At 52.9% G+C, this 13,852-nt stretch overlaps 1 protein-coding gene across 1 annotated transcript; it reads left to right on the top strand.

Moving 5' to 3' along the window:
• Positions 1 to 8,793: 8,793 nt before the first annotated feature.
• PHYSODRAFT_324705 (hypothetical protein) lies at positions 8,794 to 9,256 on the top strand (the record flags this gene model as incomplete). The annotated part of the gene is made up of 3 exons (XM_009520494.1): positions 8,794 to 8,885; positions 8,974 to 9,035; positions 9,141 to 9,256. The coding sequence occupies 3 exons, from the start codon at positions 8,794 to 8,796 to the stop codon at positions 9,254 to 9,256; spliced, it is 270 nt and encodes an 89-aa protein (XP_009518789.1).
• Positions 9,257 to 13,852: the final 4,596 nt, after the last annotated feature.

Here is a 13,852-nt window from a genome sequence, read left to right as displayed (position 1 = left end):
TTCTGGCAAAAGCACTTCAAAGCCTTATTTTTGACCAATCACATCCCTCTATCTATGCGTGCCGCCAGCAGCAGGGGCGGGCTGAGAACCTTCGTTGCGCTCAACTAAGACATATTGTAGCAAGGGCTTTGTATTTGAGGTTTGTTGCACGCGCCAGCTCGTGGTCCAGTCGCCGAGAAACGCGGACAGGAGCACGAGCTCGTCCGGAGTCCCAGAGCGGGGAGGCAATGCGAGCAGCAGGAGATGGACAAGGTGCTCAGCAGCGGCGTCTAAGTGCCCGCACCTACTAGAGGGCAATCGTGCCGCTGCTGGGGAGGAATTGCACCTAGTCCAGTGGTGGTAATATGTAGGAGAATGCACTTTTAAATACCTATTAAAATAGTTGTAGACGCAAAAAATGATGAGCACTTTCAAGCTCCAGGACTCCTTGGTCCATACGTCGCCGTGCGAACTTCTGGCAAAAGCACTTCAAAACCTTATTTTTGACCAATCACATCCCTCTATCTATGCGTCACCTGGTCTGGTTACGGAATCTCGACACAAGTCAATCTCCAACTATAGTAACTTCAGTATAGGGATTTGTACTCCGGCGTAACCAGCTCGGCTTACCATTTCTCATAACAATTTTGATCGGCTCAATACAACGATACAATCAAACAGGATGGTGTATCAACTTTTTTAACAGTGAAAGCGTAGCATGGGTTCGTTACGCTGGTTCTGCCTGTATGATTGGCTCAAATGTTTGCCCACTTCTCGCACGGCGGGCACCGCAAGGCAACAGCATACCGTCGCTGCGATGGCTGCCTTCGTCGTCATGAACGCAGGCGCCAATCTAGGCGGGAGCAGGTGCCAATTTGGGCGAGACCGCAAGCCGTCACAGCAGACCCTGTGGTCATGAAAACTACTTTATCAATCGGTAGACTCGGTGCTAACCGGTCTGAGCAGTGGCGGTCGTCCTGGTACTGGGGCCCAAGAGCTGCCACGCACGGCACTTGCAGTCAGATGACCAAGGTCGCGAGCGCGGATACGAAGTCTTTGGTCTGCTCGCCGCCAGCAGCAGGGGCGGGCTGAGAACCTTCGTTGCGCTCAGCTAAGACATATTGTAGCAAGGGCTTTGTATTTGAGGTTGTTGCACGCGCCAGCTCGTGGTCCAGTCGCCGAGAAACGCGGACAGGAGCACGAGCTCGTCCGGAGTCCCAGAGCGGGGAGGCAATGCGAGCAGCAGGAGATGGACAAGGTGCTCAGCAGCGGCGTCTAAGTGCCCGCACCTACTAGAGGGCAATCGTGCCGCTGCTGGGGAGGAATTGCACCTAGTCCAGTGGTGGTAATATGTAGGAGAATGCACTTTTAAATACCTATTAAAATAGTTGTAGACGCAAAAAATGATGAGCACTTTCAAGCTCCAGGACTCCTTGGTCCATACGTCGCCGTGCGAACTTCTGGCAAAAGCACTTCAAAGCCTTATTTTTGACCAATCACATCCCTCTATCTATGCGTCACCTGGTCTGGTTACGGAATCTCGACACAAGTCAATCTCCAACTATAGTAACTTCAGTATAGGGATTTGTACTCCGGCGTAACCAGCTCGACTTACCATTTCTCATAACAATTTTGATCGGCTCAATACAACGATACAATCAAACAGGATGGTGTATCAACTTTTTTAACAGTGAAAGCGTAGCATGGGTTCGTTACGCTGGTTCTGCCTGTATGATTGGCTCAAATGTTTGCCCACTTCTCGCACGGCGGGCACCGCAAGGCAACAGCATACCGTCGCTGCGATGGCTGCCTTCGTCGTCATGAACGCAGGCGCCAATCTAGGCGGGAGCAGGTGCCAATTTGGGCGAGACCGCAAGCCGTCACAGCAGACCCTGTGGTCATGAAAACTACTTTATCAATCGGTAGACTCGGTGCTAACCGGTCTGAGCAGTGGCGGTCGTCCTGGTACTGGGGCCCAAGAGCTGCCACGCACGGCACTTGCAGTCAGATGACCAAGGTCGCGAGCGCGGATACGAAGTCTTTGGTCTGCTCGCCGCCAGCAGCAGGGGCGGGCTGAGAACCTTCGTTGCGCTCAGCTAAGACATATTGTAGCAAGGGCTTTGTATTTGAGGTTGTTGCACGCGCCAGCTCGTGGTCCAGTCGCCGAGAAACGCGGACAGGAGCACGAGCTCGTCCGGAGTCCCAGAGCGGGGAGGCAATGCGAGCAGCAGGAGATGGACAAGGTGCTCAGCAGCGGCGTCTAAGTGCCCGCACCTACTAGAGGGCAATCGTGCCGCTGCTGGGGAGGAATTGCACCTAGTCCAGTGGTGGTAATATGTAGGAGAATGCACTTTTAAATACCTATTAAAATAGTTGTAGACGCAAAAAATGATGAGCACTTTCAAGCTCCAGGACTCCTTGGTCCATACGTCGCCGTGCGAACTTCTGGCAAAAGCACTTCAAAGCCTTATTTTTGACCAATCACATCCCTCTATCTATGCGTCACCTGGTCTGGTTACGGAATCTCGACAAGTCAATCTCCAACTATAGTAACTTCAGTATAGGGATTTGTACTCCGGCGTAACCAGCTCGGCTTACCATTTCTCATAACAATTTTGATCGGCTCAATACAACGATACAATCAAACAGGATGGTGTATCAACTTTTTTAACAGTGAAAGCGTAGCATGGGTTCGTTACGCTGGTTCTGCCTGTATGATTGGCTCAAATGTTTGCCCACTTCTCGCACGGCGGGCACCGCAAGGCAACAGCATACCGTCGCTGCGATGGCTGCCTTCGTCGTCATGAACGCAGGCGCCAATCTAGGCGGGAGCAGGTGCCAATTTGGGCGAGACCGCAAGCCGTCACAGCAGACCCTGTGGTCATGAAAACTACTTTATCAATCGGTAGACTCGGTGCTAACCGGTCTGAGCAGTGGCGGTCGTCCTGGTACTGGGGCCCAAGAGCTGCCACGCACGGCACTTGCAGTCAGATGACCAAGGTCGCGAGCGCGGATACGAAGTCTTTGGTCTGCTCGCCGCCAGCAGCAGGGGCGGGCTGAGAACCTTCGTTGCGCTCAGCTAAGACATATTGTAGCAAGGGCTTTGTATTTGAGGTTTGTTGCACGCGCCAGCTCGTGGTCCAGTCGCCGAGAAACGCGGACAGGAGCACGAGCTCGTCCGGAGTCCCAGAGCGGGGAGGCAATGCGAGCAGCAGGAGATGGACAAGGTGCTCAGCAGCGGCGTCTAAGTGCCCGCACCTACTAGAGGGCAATCGTGCCGCTGCTGGGGAGGAATGCACTCCTTGGTCCATACGTCGCCGTGCGAACTTCTGGCAAAAGCACTTCAAAGCCTTATTTTTGACCAATCACATCCCTCTATCTATGCGTCACCTGGTCTGGTTACGGAATCTCGACACAAGTCAATCTCCAACTATAGTAACTTCAGTATAGGGATTTGTACTCCGGCGTAACCAGCTCGGCTTACCATTTCTCATAACAATTTTGATCGGCTCAATACAACGATACAATCAAACAGGATGGTGTATCAACTTTTTTAACAGTGAAAGCGTAGCATGGGTTCGTTACGCTGGTTCTGCCTGTATGATTGGCTCAAATGTTTGCCCACTTCTCGCACGGCGGGCACCGCAAGGCAACAGCATACCGTCGCTGCGATGGCTGCCTTCGTCGTCATGAACGCAGGCGCCAATCTAGGCGGGAGCAGGTGCCAATTTGGGCGAGACCGCAAGCCGTCACAGCAGACCCTGTGGTCATGAAAACTACTTTATCAATCGGTAGACTCGGTGCTAACCGGTCTGAGCAGTGGCGGTCGTCCTGGTACTGGGGCCCAAGAGCTGCCACGCACGGCACTTGCAGTCAGATGACTAAGGTCGCGAGCGCGGATACGAAGTCTTTGGTCTGCTCGCCGCCAGCAGCAGGGGCGGGCTGAGAACCTTCGTTGCGCTCAGCTAAGACATATTGTAGCAAGGGCTTTGTATTTGAGGTTTGTTGCACGCGCCAGCTCGTGGTCCAGTCGCCGAGAAACGCGGACAGGAGCACGAGCTCGTCCGGAGTCCCAGAGCGGGGAGGCAATGCGAGCAGCAGGAGATGGACAAGGTGCTCAGCAGCGGCGTCTAAGTGCCCGCACCTACTAGAGGGCAATCGTGCCGCTGCTGGGGAGGAATTGCACCTAGTCCAGTGGTGGTAATATGTAGGAGAATGCACTTTTAAATACCTATTAAAATAGTTGTAGACGCAAAAAATGATGAGCACTTTCAAGCTCCAGGACTCCTTGGTCCATACGTCGCCGTGCGAACTTCTGGCAAAAGCACTTCAAAGCCTTATTTTTGACCAATCACATCCCTCTATCTATGCGTCACCTGGTCTGGTTACGGAATCTCGACACAAGTCAATCTCCAACTATAGTAACTTCAGTATAGGGATTTGTACTCCGGCGTAACCAGCTCGACTTACCATTTCTCATAACAATTTTGATCGGCTCAATACAACGATACAATCAAACAGGATGGTGTATCAACTTTTTTAACAGTGAAAGCGTAGCATGGGTTCGTTACGCTGGTTCTGCCTGCATGATTGGCTCAAATGTTTGCCCACTTCTCGCACGGCGGGCACCGCAAGGCAACAGCATACCGTCGCTGCGATGGCTGCCTTCGTCGTCATGAACGCAGGCGCCAATCTAGGCGGGAGCAGGTGCCAATTTGGGCGAGACCGCAAGCCGTCACAGCAGACCCTGTGGTCATGAAAACTACTTTATCAATCGGTAGACTCGGTGCTAACCGGTCTGAGCAGTGGCGGTCGTCCTGGTACTGGGGCCCAAGAGCTGCCACGCACGGCACTTGCAGTCAGATGACCAAGGTCGCGAGCGCGGATACGAAGTCTTTGGTCTGCTCGCCGCCAGCAGCAGGGGCGGGCTGAGAACCTTCGTTGCGCTCAGCTAAGACATACTGTAGCAAGGGCTTTGTATTTGAGGTTGTTGCACGCGCCAGCTCGTGGTCCAGTCGCCGAGAAACGCGGACAGGAGCACGAGCTCGTCCGGAGTCCCAGAGCGGGGAGGCAATGCGAGCAGCAGGAGATGGACAAGGTGCTCAGCAGCGGCGTCTAAGTGCCCGCACCTACTAGAGGGCAATCGTGCCGCTGCTGGGGAGGAATTGCACCTAGTCCAGTGGTGGTAATATGTAGGAGAATGCACTTTTAAATACCTATTAAAATAGTTGTAGACGCAAAAAATGATGAGCACTTTCAAGCTCCAGGACTCCTTGGTCCATACGTCGCCGTGCGAACTTCTGGCAAAAGCACTTCAAAGCCTTATTTTTGACCAATCACATCCCTCTATCTATGCGTCACCTGGTCTGGTTACGGAATCTCGACAAGTCAATCTCCAACTATAGTAACTTCAGTATAGGGATTTGTACTCCGGCGTAACCAGCTCGGCTTACCATTTCTCATAACAATTTTGATCGGCTCAATACAACGATACAATCAAACAGGATGGTGTATCAACTTTTTTAACAGTGAAAGCGTAGCATGGGTTCGTTACGCTGGTTCTGCCTGTATGATTGGCTCAAATGTTTGCCCACTTCTCGCACGGCGGGCACCGCAAGGCAACAGCATACCGTCGCTGCGATGGCTGCCTTCGTCGTCATGAACGCAGGCGCCAATCTAGGCGGGAGCAGGTGCCAATTTGGGCGAGACCGCAAGCCGTCACAGCAGACCCTGTGGTCATGAAAACTACTTTATCAATCGGTAGACTCGGTGCTAACCGGTCTGAGCAGTGGCGGTCGTCCTGGTACTGGGGCCCAAGAGCTGCCACGCACGGCACTTGCAGTCAGATGACCAAGGTCGCGAGCGCGGATACGAAGTCTTTGGTCTGCTCGCCGCCAGCAGCAGGGGCGGGCTGAGAACCTTCGTTGCGCTCAGCTAAGACATATTGTAGCAAGGGCTTTGTATTTGAGGTTGTTGCACGCGCCAGCTCGTGGTCCAGTCGCCGAGAAACGCGGACAGGAGCACGAGCTCGTCCGGAGTCCCAGAGCGGGGAGGCAATGCGAGCAGCAGGAGATGGACAAGGTGCTCAGCAGCGGCGTCTAAGTGCCCGCACCTACTAGAGGGCAATCGTGCCGCTGCTGGGGAGGAATTGCACCTAGTCCAGTGGTGGTAATATGTAGGAGAATGCACTTTTAAATACCTATTAAAATAGTTGTAGACGCAAAAAATGATGAGCACTTTCAAGCTCCAGGACTCCTTGGTCCATACGTCGCCGTGCGAACTTCTGGCAAAAGCACTTCAAAGCCTTATTTTTGACCAATCACATCCCTCTATCTATGCGTCACCTGGTCTGGTTACGGAATCTCGACAAGTCAATCTCCAACTATAGTAACTTCAGTATAGGGATTTGTACTCCGGCGTAACCAGCTCGGCTTACCATTTCTCATAACAATTTTGATCGGCTCAATACAACGATACAATCTGTATCAACTTTTTTAACAGTGAAAGCGTAGCATGGGTTCGTTACGCTGGTTCTGCCTGTATGATTGGCTCAAATGTTTGCCCACTTCTCGCACGGCGGGCACCGCAAGGCAACAGCATACCGTCGCTGCGATGGCTGCCTTCGTCGTCATGAACGCAGGCGCCAATCTAGGCGGGAGCAGGTGCCAATTTGGGCGAGACCGCAAGCCGTCACAGCAGACCCTGTGGTCATGAAAACTACTTTATCAATCGGTAGACTCGGTGCTAACCGGTCTGAGCAGTGGCGGTCGTCCTGGTACTGGGGCCCAAGAGCTGCCACGCACGGCACTTGCAGTCAGATGACCAAGGTCGCGAGCGCGGATACGAAGTCTTTGGTCTGCTCGCCGCCAGCAGCAGGGGCGGGCTGAGAACCTTCGTTGCGCTCAGCTAAGACATATTGTAGCAAGGGCTTTGTATTTGAGGTTTGTTGCACGCGCCAGCTCGTGGTCCAGTCGCCGAGAAACGCGGACAGGAGCACGAGCTCGTCCGGAGTCCCAGAGCGGGGAGGCAATGCGAGCAGCAGGAGATGGACAAGGTGCTCAGCAGCGGCGTCTAAGTGCCCGCACCTACTAGAGGGCAATCGTGCCGCTGCTGGGGAGGAATTGCACCTAGTCCAGTGGTGGTAATATGTAGGAGAATGCACTTTTAAATGCCTATTAAAATAGTTGTAGACGCAAAAAATGATGAGCACTTTCAAGCTCCAGGACTCCTTGGTCCATACGTCGCCGTGCGAACTTCTGGCAAAAGCACTTCAAAGCCTTATTTTTGACCAATCACATCCCTCTATCTATGCGTCACCTGGTCTGGTTACGGAATCTCGACAAGTCAATCTCCAACTATAGTAACTTCAGTATAGGGATTTGTACTCCGGCGTAACCAGCTCGGCTTACCATTTCTCATAACAATTTTGATCGGCTCAATACAACGATACAATCAAACAGGATGGTGTATCAACTTTTTTAACAGTGAAAGCGTAGCATGGGTTCGTTACGCTGGTTCTGCCTGTATGATTGGCTCAAATGTTTGCCCACTTCTCGCACGGCGGGCACCGCAAGGCAACAGCATACCGTCGCTGCGATGGCTGCCTTCGTCGTCATGAACGCAGGCGCCAATCTAGGCGGGAGCAGGTGCATAACAATTTTGATCGGCTCAATACAACGATACAATCAAACAGGATGGTGTATCAACTTTTTTAACAGTGAAAGCGTAGCATGGGTTCGTTACGCTGGTTCTGCCTGTATGATTGGCTCAAATGTTTGCCCACTTCTCGCACGGCGGGCACCGCAAGGCAACAGCATACCGTCGCTGCGATGGCTGCCTTCGTCGTCATGAACGCAGGCGCCAATCTAGGCGGGAGCAGGTGCCAATTTGGGCGAGACCGCAAGCCGTCACAGCAGACCCTGTGGTCATGAAAACTACTTTATCAATCGGTAGACTCGGTGCTAACCGGTCTGAGCAGTGGCGGTCGTCCTGATACTGGGGCCCAAGAGCTGCCACGCACGGCACTTGCAGTCAGATGACCAAGGTCGCGAGCGCGGATACGAAGTCTTTGGTCTGCTCGCCGCCAGCAGCAGGGGCGGGCTGAGAACCTTCGTTGCGCTCAGCTAAGACATATTGTAGCAAGGGCTTTGTATTTGAGGTTGTTGCACGCGCCAGCTCGTGGTCCAGTCGCCGAGAAACGCGGACAGGAGCACGAGCTCGTCCGGAGTCCCAGAGCGGGGAGGCAATGCGAGCAGCAGGAGATGGACAAGGTGCTCAGCAGCGGCGTCTAAGTGCCCGCACCTACTAGAGGGCAATCGTGCCGCTGCTGGGGAGGAATTGCACCTAGTCCAGTGGTGGTAATATGTAGGAGAATGCACTTTTAAATACCTATTAAAATAGTTGTAGACGCAAAAAATGATGAGCACTTTCAAGCTCCAGGACTCCTTGGTCCATACGTCGCCGTGCGAACTTCTGGCAAAAGCACTTCAAAGCCTTATTTTTGACCAATCACATCCCTCTATCTATGCGTCACCTGGTCTGGTTACGGAATCTCGACACAAGTCAATCTCCAACTATAGTAACTTCAGTATAGGGATTTGTACTCCGGCGTAACCAGCTCGACTTACCATTTCTCATAACAATTTTGATCGGCTCAATACAACGATACAATCAAACAGGATGGTGTATCAACTTTTTTAACAGTGAAAGCGTAGCATGGGTTCGTTACGCTGGTTCTGCCTGTATGATTGGCTCAAATGTTTGCCCACTTCTCGCACGGCGGGCACCGCAAGGCAACAGCATACCGTCGCTGCGATGGCTGCCTTCGTCGTCATGAACGCAGGCGCCAATCTAGGCGGGAGCAGGTGCCAATTTGGGCGAGACCGCAAGCCGTCACAGCAGACCCTGTGGTCATGAAAACTACTTTATCAATCGGTAGACTCGGTGCTAACCGGTCTGAGCAGTGGCGGTCGTCCTGGTACTGGGGCCCAAGAGCTGCCACGCACGGCACTTGCAGTCAGATGACCAAGGTCGCGAGCGCGGATACGAAGTCTTTGGTCTGCTCGCCGCCAGCAGCAGGGGCGGGCTGAGAACCTTCGTTGCGCTCAGCTAAGACATATTGTAGCAAGGGCTTTGTATTTGAGGTTTGTTGCACGCGCCAGCTCGTGGTCCAGTCGCCGAGAAACGCGGACAGGAGCACGAGCTCGTCCGGAGTCCCAGAGCGGGGAGGCAATGCGAGCAGCAGGAGATGGACAAGGTGCTCAGCAGCGGCGTCTAAGTGCCCGCACCTACTAGAGGGCAATCGTGCCGCTGCTGGGGAGGAATTGCACCTAGTCCAGTGGTGGTAATATGTAGGAGAATGCACTTTTAAATACCTATTAAAATAGTTGTAGACGCAAAAAATGATGAGCACTTTCAAGCTCCAGGACTCCTTGGTCCATACGTCGCCGTGCGAACTTCTGGCAAAAGCACTTCAAAGCCTTATTTTTGACCAATCACATCCCTCTATCTATGCGTCACCTGGTCTGGTTACGGAATCTCGACACAAGTCAATCTCCAACTATAGTAACTTCAGTATAGGGATTTGTACTCCGGCGTAACCAGCTCGGCTTACCATTTCTCATAACAATTTTGATCGGCTCAATACAACGATACAATCAAACAGGATGGTGTATCAACTTTTTTAACAGTGAAAGCGTAGCATGGGTTCGTTACGCTGGTTCTGCCTGTATGATTGGCTCAAATGTTTGCCCACTTCTCGCACGGCGGGCACCGCAAGGCAACAGCATACCGTCGCTGCGATGGCTGCCTTCGTCGTCATGAACGCAGGCGCCAATCTAGGCGGGAGCAGGTGCCAATTTGGGCGAGACCGCAAGCCGTCACAGCAGACCCTGTGGTCATGAAAACTACTTTATCAATCGGTAGACTCGGTGCTAACCGGTCTGAGCAGTGGCGGTCGTCCTGATACTGGGGCCCAAGAGCTGCCACGCACGGCACTTGCAGTCAGATGACCAAGGTCGCGAGCGCGGATACGAAGTCTTTGGTCTGCTCGCCGCCAGCAGCAGGGGCGGGCTGAGAACCTTCGTTGCGCTCAACTAAGACATATTGTAGCAAGGGCTTTGTATTTGAGGTTGTTGCACGCGCCAGCTCGTGGTCCAGTCGCCGAGAAACGCGGACAGGAGCACGAGCTCGTCCGGAGTCCCAGAGCGGGGAGGCAATGCGAGCAGCAGGAGATGGACAAGGTGCTCAGCAGCGGCGTCTAAGTGCCCGCACCTACTAGAGGGCAATCGTGCCGCTGCTGGGGAGGAATTGCACCTAGTCCAGTGGTGGTAATATGTAGGAGAATGCACTTTTAAATACCTATTAAAATAGTTGTAGACGCAAAAAATGATGAGCACTTTCAAGCTCCAGGACTCCTTGGTCCATACGTCGCCGTGCGAACTTCTGGCAAAAGCACTTCAAAGCCTTATTTTTGACCAATCACATCCCTCTATCTATGCGTCACCTGGTCTGGTTACGGAATCTCGACACAAGTCAATCTCCAACTATAGTAACTTCAGTATAGGGATTTGTACTCCGGCGTAACCAGCTCGGCTTACCATTTCTCATAACAATTTTGATCGGCTCAATACAACGATACAATCAAACAGGATGGTGTATCAACTTTTTTAACAGTGAAAGCGTAGCATGGGTTCGTTACGCTGGTTCTGCCTGTATGATTGGCTCAAATGTTTGCCCACTTCTCGCACGGCGGGCACCGCAAGGCAACAGCATACCGTCGCTGCGATGGCTGCCTTCGTCGTCATGAACGCAGGCGCCAATCTAGGCGGGAGCAGGTGCCAATTTGGGCGAGACCGCAAGCCGTCACAGCAGACCCTGTGGTCATGAAAACTACTTTATCAATCGGTAGACTCGGTGCTAACCGGTCGGGCCCAAGAGCTGCCACGCACGGCACTTGCAGTCAGATGACCAAGGTCGCGAGCGCGGATACGAAGTCTTTGGTCTGCTCGCCGCCAGCAGCAGGGGCGGGCTGAGAACCTTCGTTGCGCTCAACTAAGACATATTGTAGCAAGGGCTTTGTATTTGAGGTTGTTGCACGCGCCAGCTCGTGGTCCAGTCGCCGAGAAACGCGGACAGGAGCACGAGCTCGTCCGGAGTCCCAGAGCGGGGAGGCAATGCGAGCAGCAGGAGATGGACAAGGTGCTCAGCAGCGGCGTCTAAGTGCCCGCACCTACTAGAGGGCAATCGTGCCGCTGCTGGGGAGGAATTGCACCTAGTCCAGTGGTGGTAATATGTAGGAGAATGCACTTTTAAATACCTATTAAAATAGTTGTAGACGCAAAAAATGATGAGCACTTTCAAGCTCCAGGACTCCTTGGTCCATACGTCGCCGTGCGAACTTCTGGCAAAAAGCACTTCAAAGCCTTATTTTTGACCAATCACATCCCTCTATCTATGCGTCACCTGGTCTGGTTACGGAATCTCGACACAAGTCAATCTCCAACTATAGTAACTTCAGTATAGGGATTTGTACTCCGGCGTAACCAGCTCGGCTTACCATTTCTCATAACAATTTTGATCGGCTCAATACAACGATACAATCAAACAGGATGGTGTATCAACTTTTTTAACAGTGAAAGCGTAGCATGGGTTCGTTACGCTGGTTCTGCCTGTATGATTGGCTCAAATGTTTGCCCACTTCTCGCACGGCGGGCACCGCAAGGCAACAGCATACCGTCGCTGCGATGGCTGCCTTCGTCGTCATGAACGCAGGCGCCAATCTAGGCGGGAGCAGGTGCCAATTTGGGCGAGACCGCAAGCCGTCACAGCAGACCCTGTGGTCATGAAAACTACTTTATCAATCGGTAGACTCGGTGCTAACCGGTCTGAGCAGTGGCGGTCGTCCTGGTACTGGGGCCCAAGAGCTGCCACGCACGGCACTTGCAGTCAGATGACCAAGGTCGCGAGCGCGGATACGAAGTCTTTGGTCTGCTCGCCGCCAGCAGCAGGGGCGGGCTGAGAACCTTCGTTGCGCTCAGCTAAGACATATTGTAGCAAGGGCTTTGTATTTGAGGTTTGTTGCACGCGCCAGCTCGTGGTCCAGTCGCCGAGAAACGCGGACAGGAGCACGAGCTCGTCCGGAGTCCCAGAGCGGGGAGGCAATGCGAGCAGCAGGAGATGGACAAGGTGCTCAGCAGCGGCGTCTAAGTGCCCGCACCTACTAGAGGGCAATCGTGCCGCTGCTGGGGAGGAATTGCACCTAGTCCAGTGGTGGTAATATGTAGGAGAATGCACTTTTAAATACCTATTAAAATAGTTGTAGACGCAAAAAATGATGAGCACTTTCAAGCTCCAGGACTCCTTGGTCCATACGTCGCCGTGCGAACTTCTGGCAAAAGCACTTCAAAGCCTTATTTTTGACCAATCACATCCCTCTATCTATGCGTCACCTGGTCTGGTTACGGAATCTCGACAAGTCAATCTCCAACTATAGTAACTTCAGTATAGGGATTTGTACTCCGGCGTAACCAGCTCGGCTTACCATTTCTCATAACAATTTTGATCGGCTCAATACAACGATACAATCAAACAGGATGGTGTATCAACTTTTTTAACAGTGAAAGCGTAGCATGGGTTCGTTACGCTGGTTCTGCCTGTATGATTGGCTCAAATGTTTGCCCACTTCTCGCACGGCGGGCACCGCAAGGCAACAGCATACCGTCGCTGCGATGGCTGCCTTCGTCGTCATGAACGCAGGCGCCAATCTAGGCGGGAGCAGGTGCCAATTTGGGCGAGACCGCAAGCCGTCACAGCAGACCCTGTGGTCATGAAAACTACTTTATCAATCGGTAGACTCGGTGCTAACCGGTCTGAGCAGTGGCGGTCGTCCTGGTACTGGGGCCCAAGAGCTGCCACGCACGGCACTTGCAGTCAGATGACCAAGGTCGCGAGCGCGGATACGAAGTCTTTGGTCTGCTCGCCGCCAGCAGCAGGGGCGGGCTGAGAACCTTCGTTGCGCTCAGCTAAGACATATTGTAGCAAGGGCTTTGTATTTGAGGTTGTTGCACGCGCCAGCTCGTGGTCCAGTCGCCGAGAAACGCGGACAGGAGCACGAGCTCGTCCGGAGTCCCAGAGCGGGGAGGCAATGCGAGCAGCAGGAGATGGACAAGGTGCTCAGCAGCGGCGTCTAAGTGCCCGCACCTACTAGAGGGCAATCGTGCCGCTGCTGGGGAGGAATTGCACCTAGTCCAGTGGTGGTAATATGTAGGAGAATGCACTTTTAAATACCTATTAAAATAGTTGTAGACGCAAAAAATGATGAGCACTTTCAAGCTCCAGGACTCCTTGGTCCATACGTCGCCGTGCGAACTTCTGGCAAAAGCACTTCAAAGCCTTATTTTTGACCAATCACATCCCTCTATCTATGCGTCACCTGGTCTGGTTACGGAATCTCGACACAAGTCAATCTCCAACTATAGTAACTTCAGTATAGGGATTTGTACTCCGGCGTAACCAGCTCGACTTACCATTTCTCATAACAATTTTGATCGGCTCAATACAACGATACAATCAAACAGGATGGTGTATCAACTTTTTTAACAGTGAAAGCGTAGCATGGGTTCGTTACGCTGGTTCTGCCTGTATGATTGGCTCAAATGTTTGCCCACTTCTCGCACGGCGGGCACCGCAAGGCAACAGCATACCGTCGCTGCGATGGCTGCCTTCGTCGTCATGAACGCAGGCGCCAATCTAGGCGGGAGCAGGTGCCAATTTGGGCGAGACCGCAAGCCGTCACAGCAGACCCTGTGGTCATGAAAACTACTTTATCAATCGGTAGACTCGGTGCTAACCGGTCTGAGCAGTGGCGGTCGTC

Source organism: Phytophthora sojae (genome assembly GCF_000149755.1).
Source record: "Phytophthora sojae unplaced genomic scaffold PHYSOscaffold_2, whole genome shotgun sequence".
Taxonomy (NCBI): domain Eukaryota; phylum Oomycota; class Peronosporomycetes; order Peronosporales; family Peronosporaceae; genus Phytophthora; species Phytophthora sojae.
This window is presented reverse-complemented; position numbering and strand designations above follow the sequence as displayed.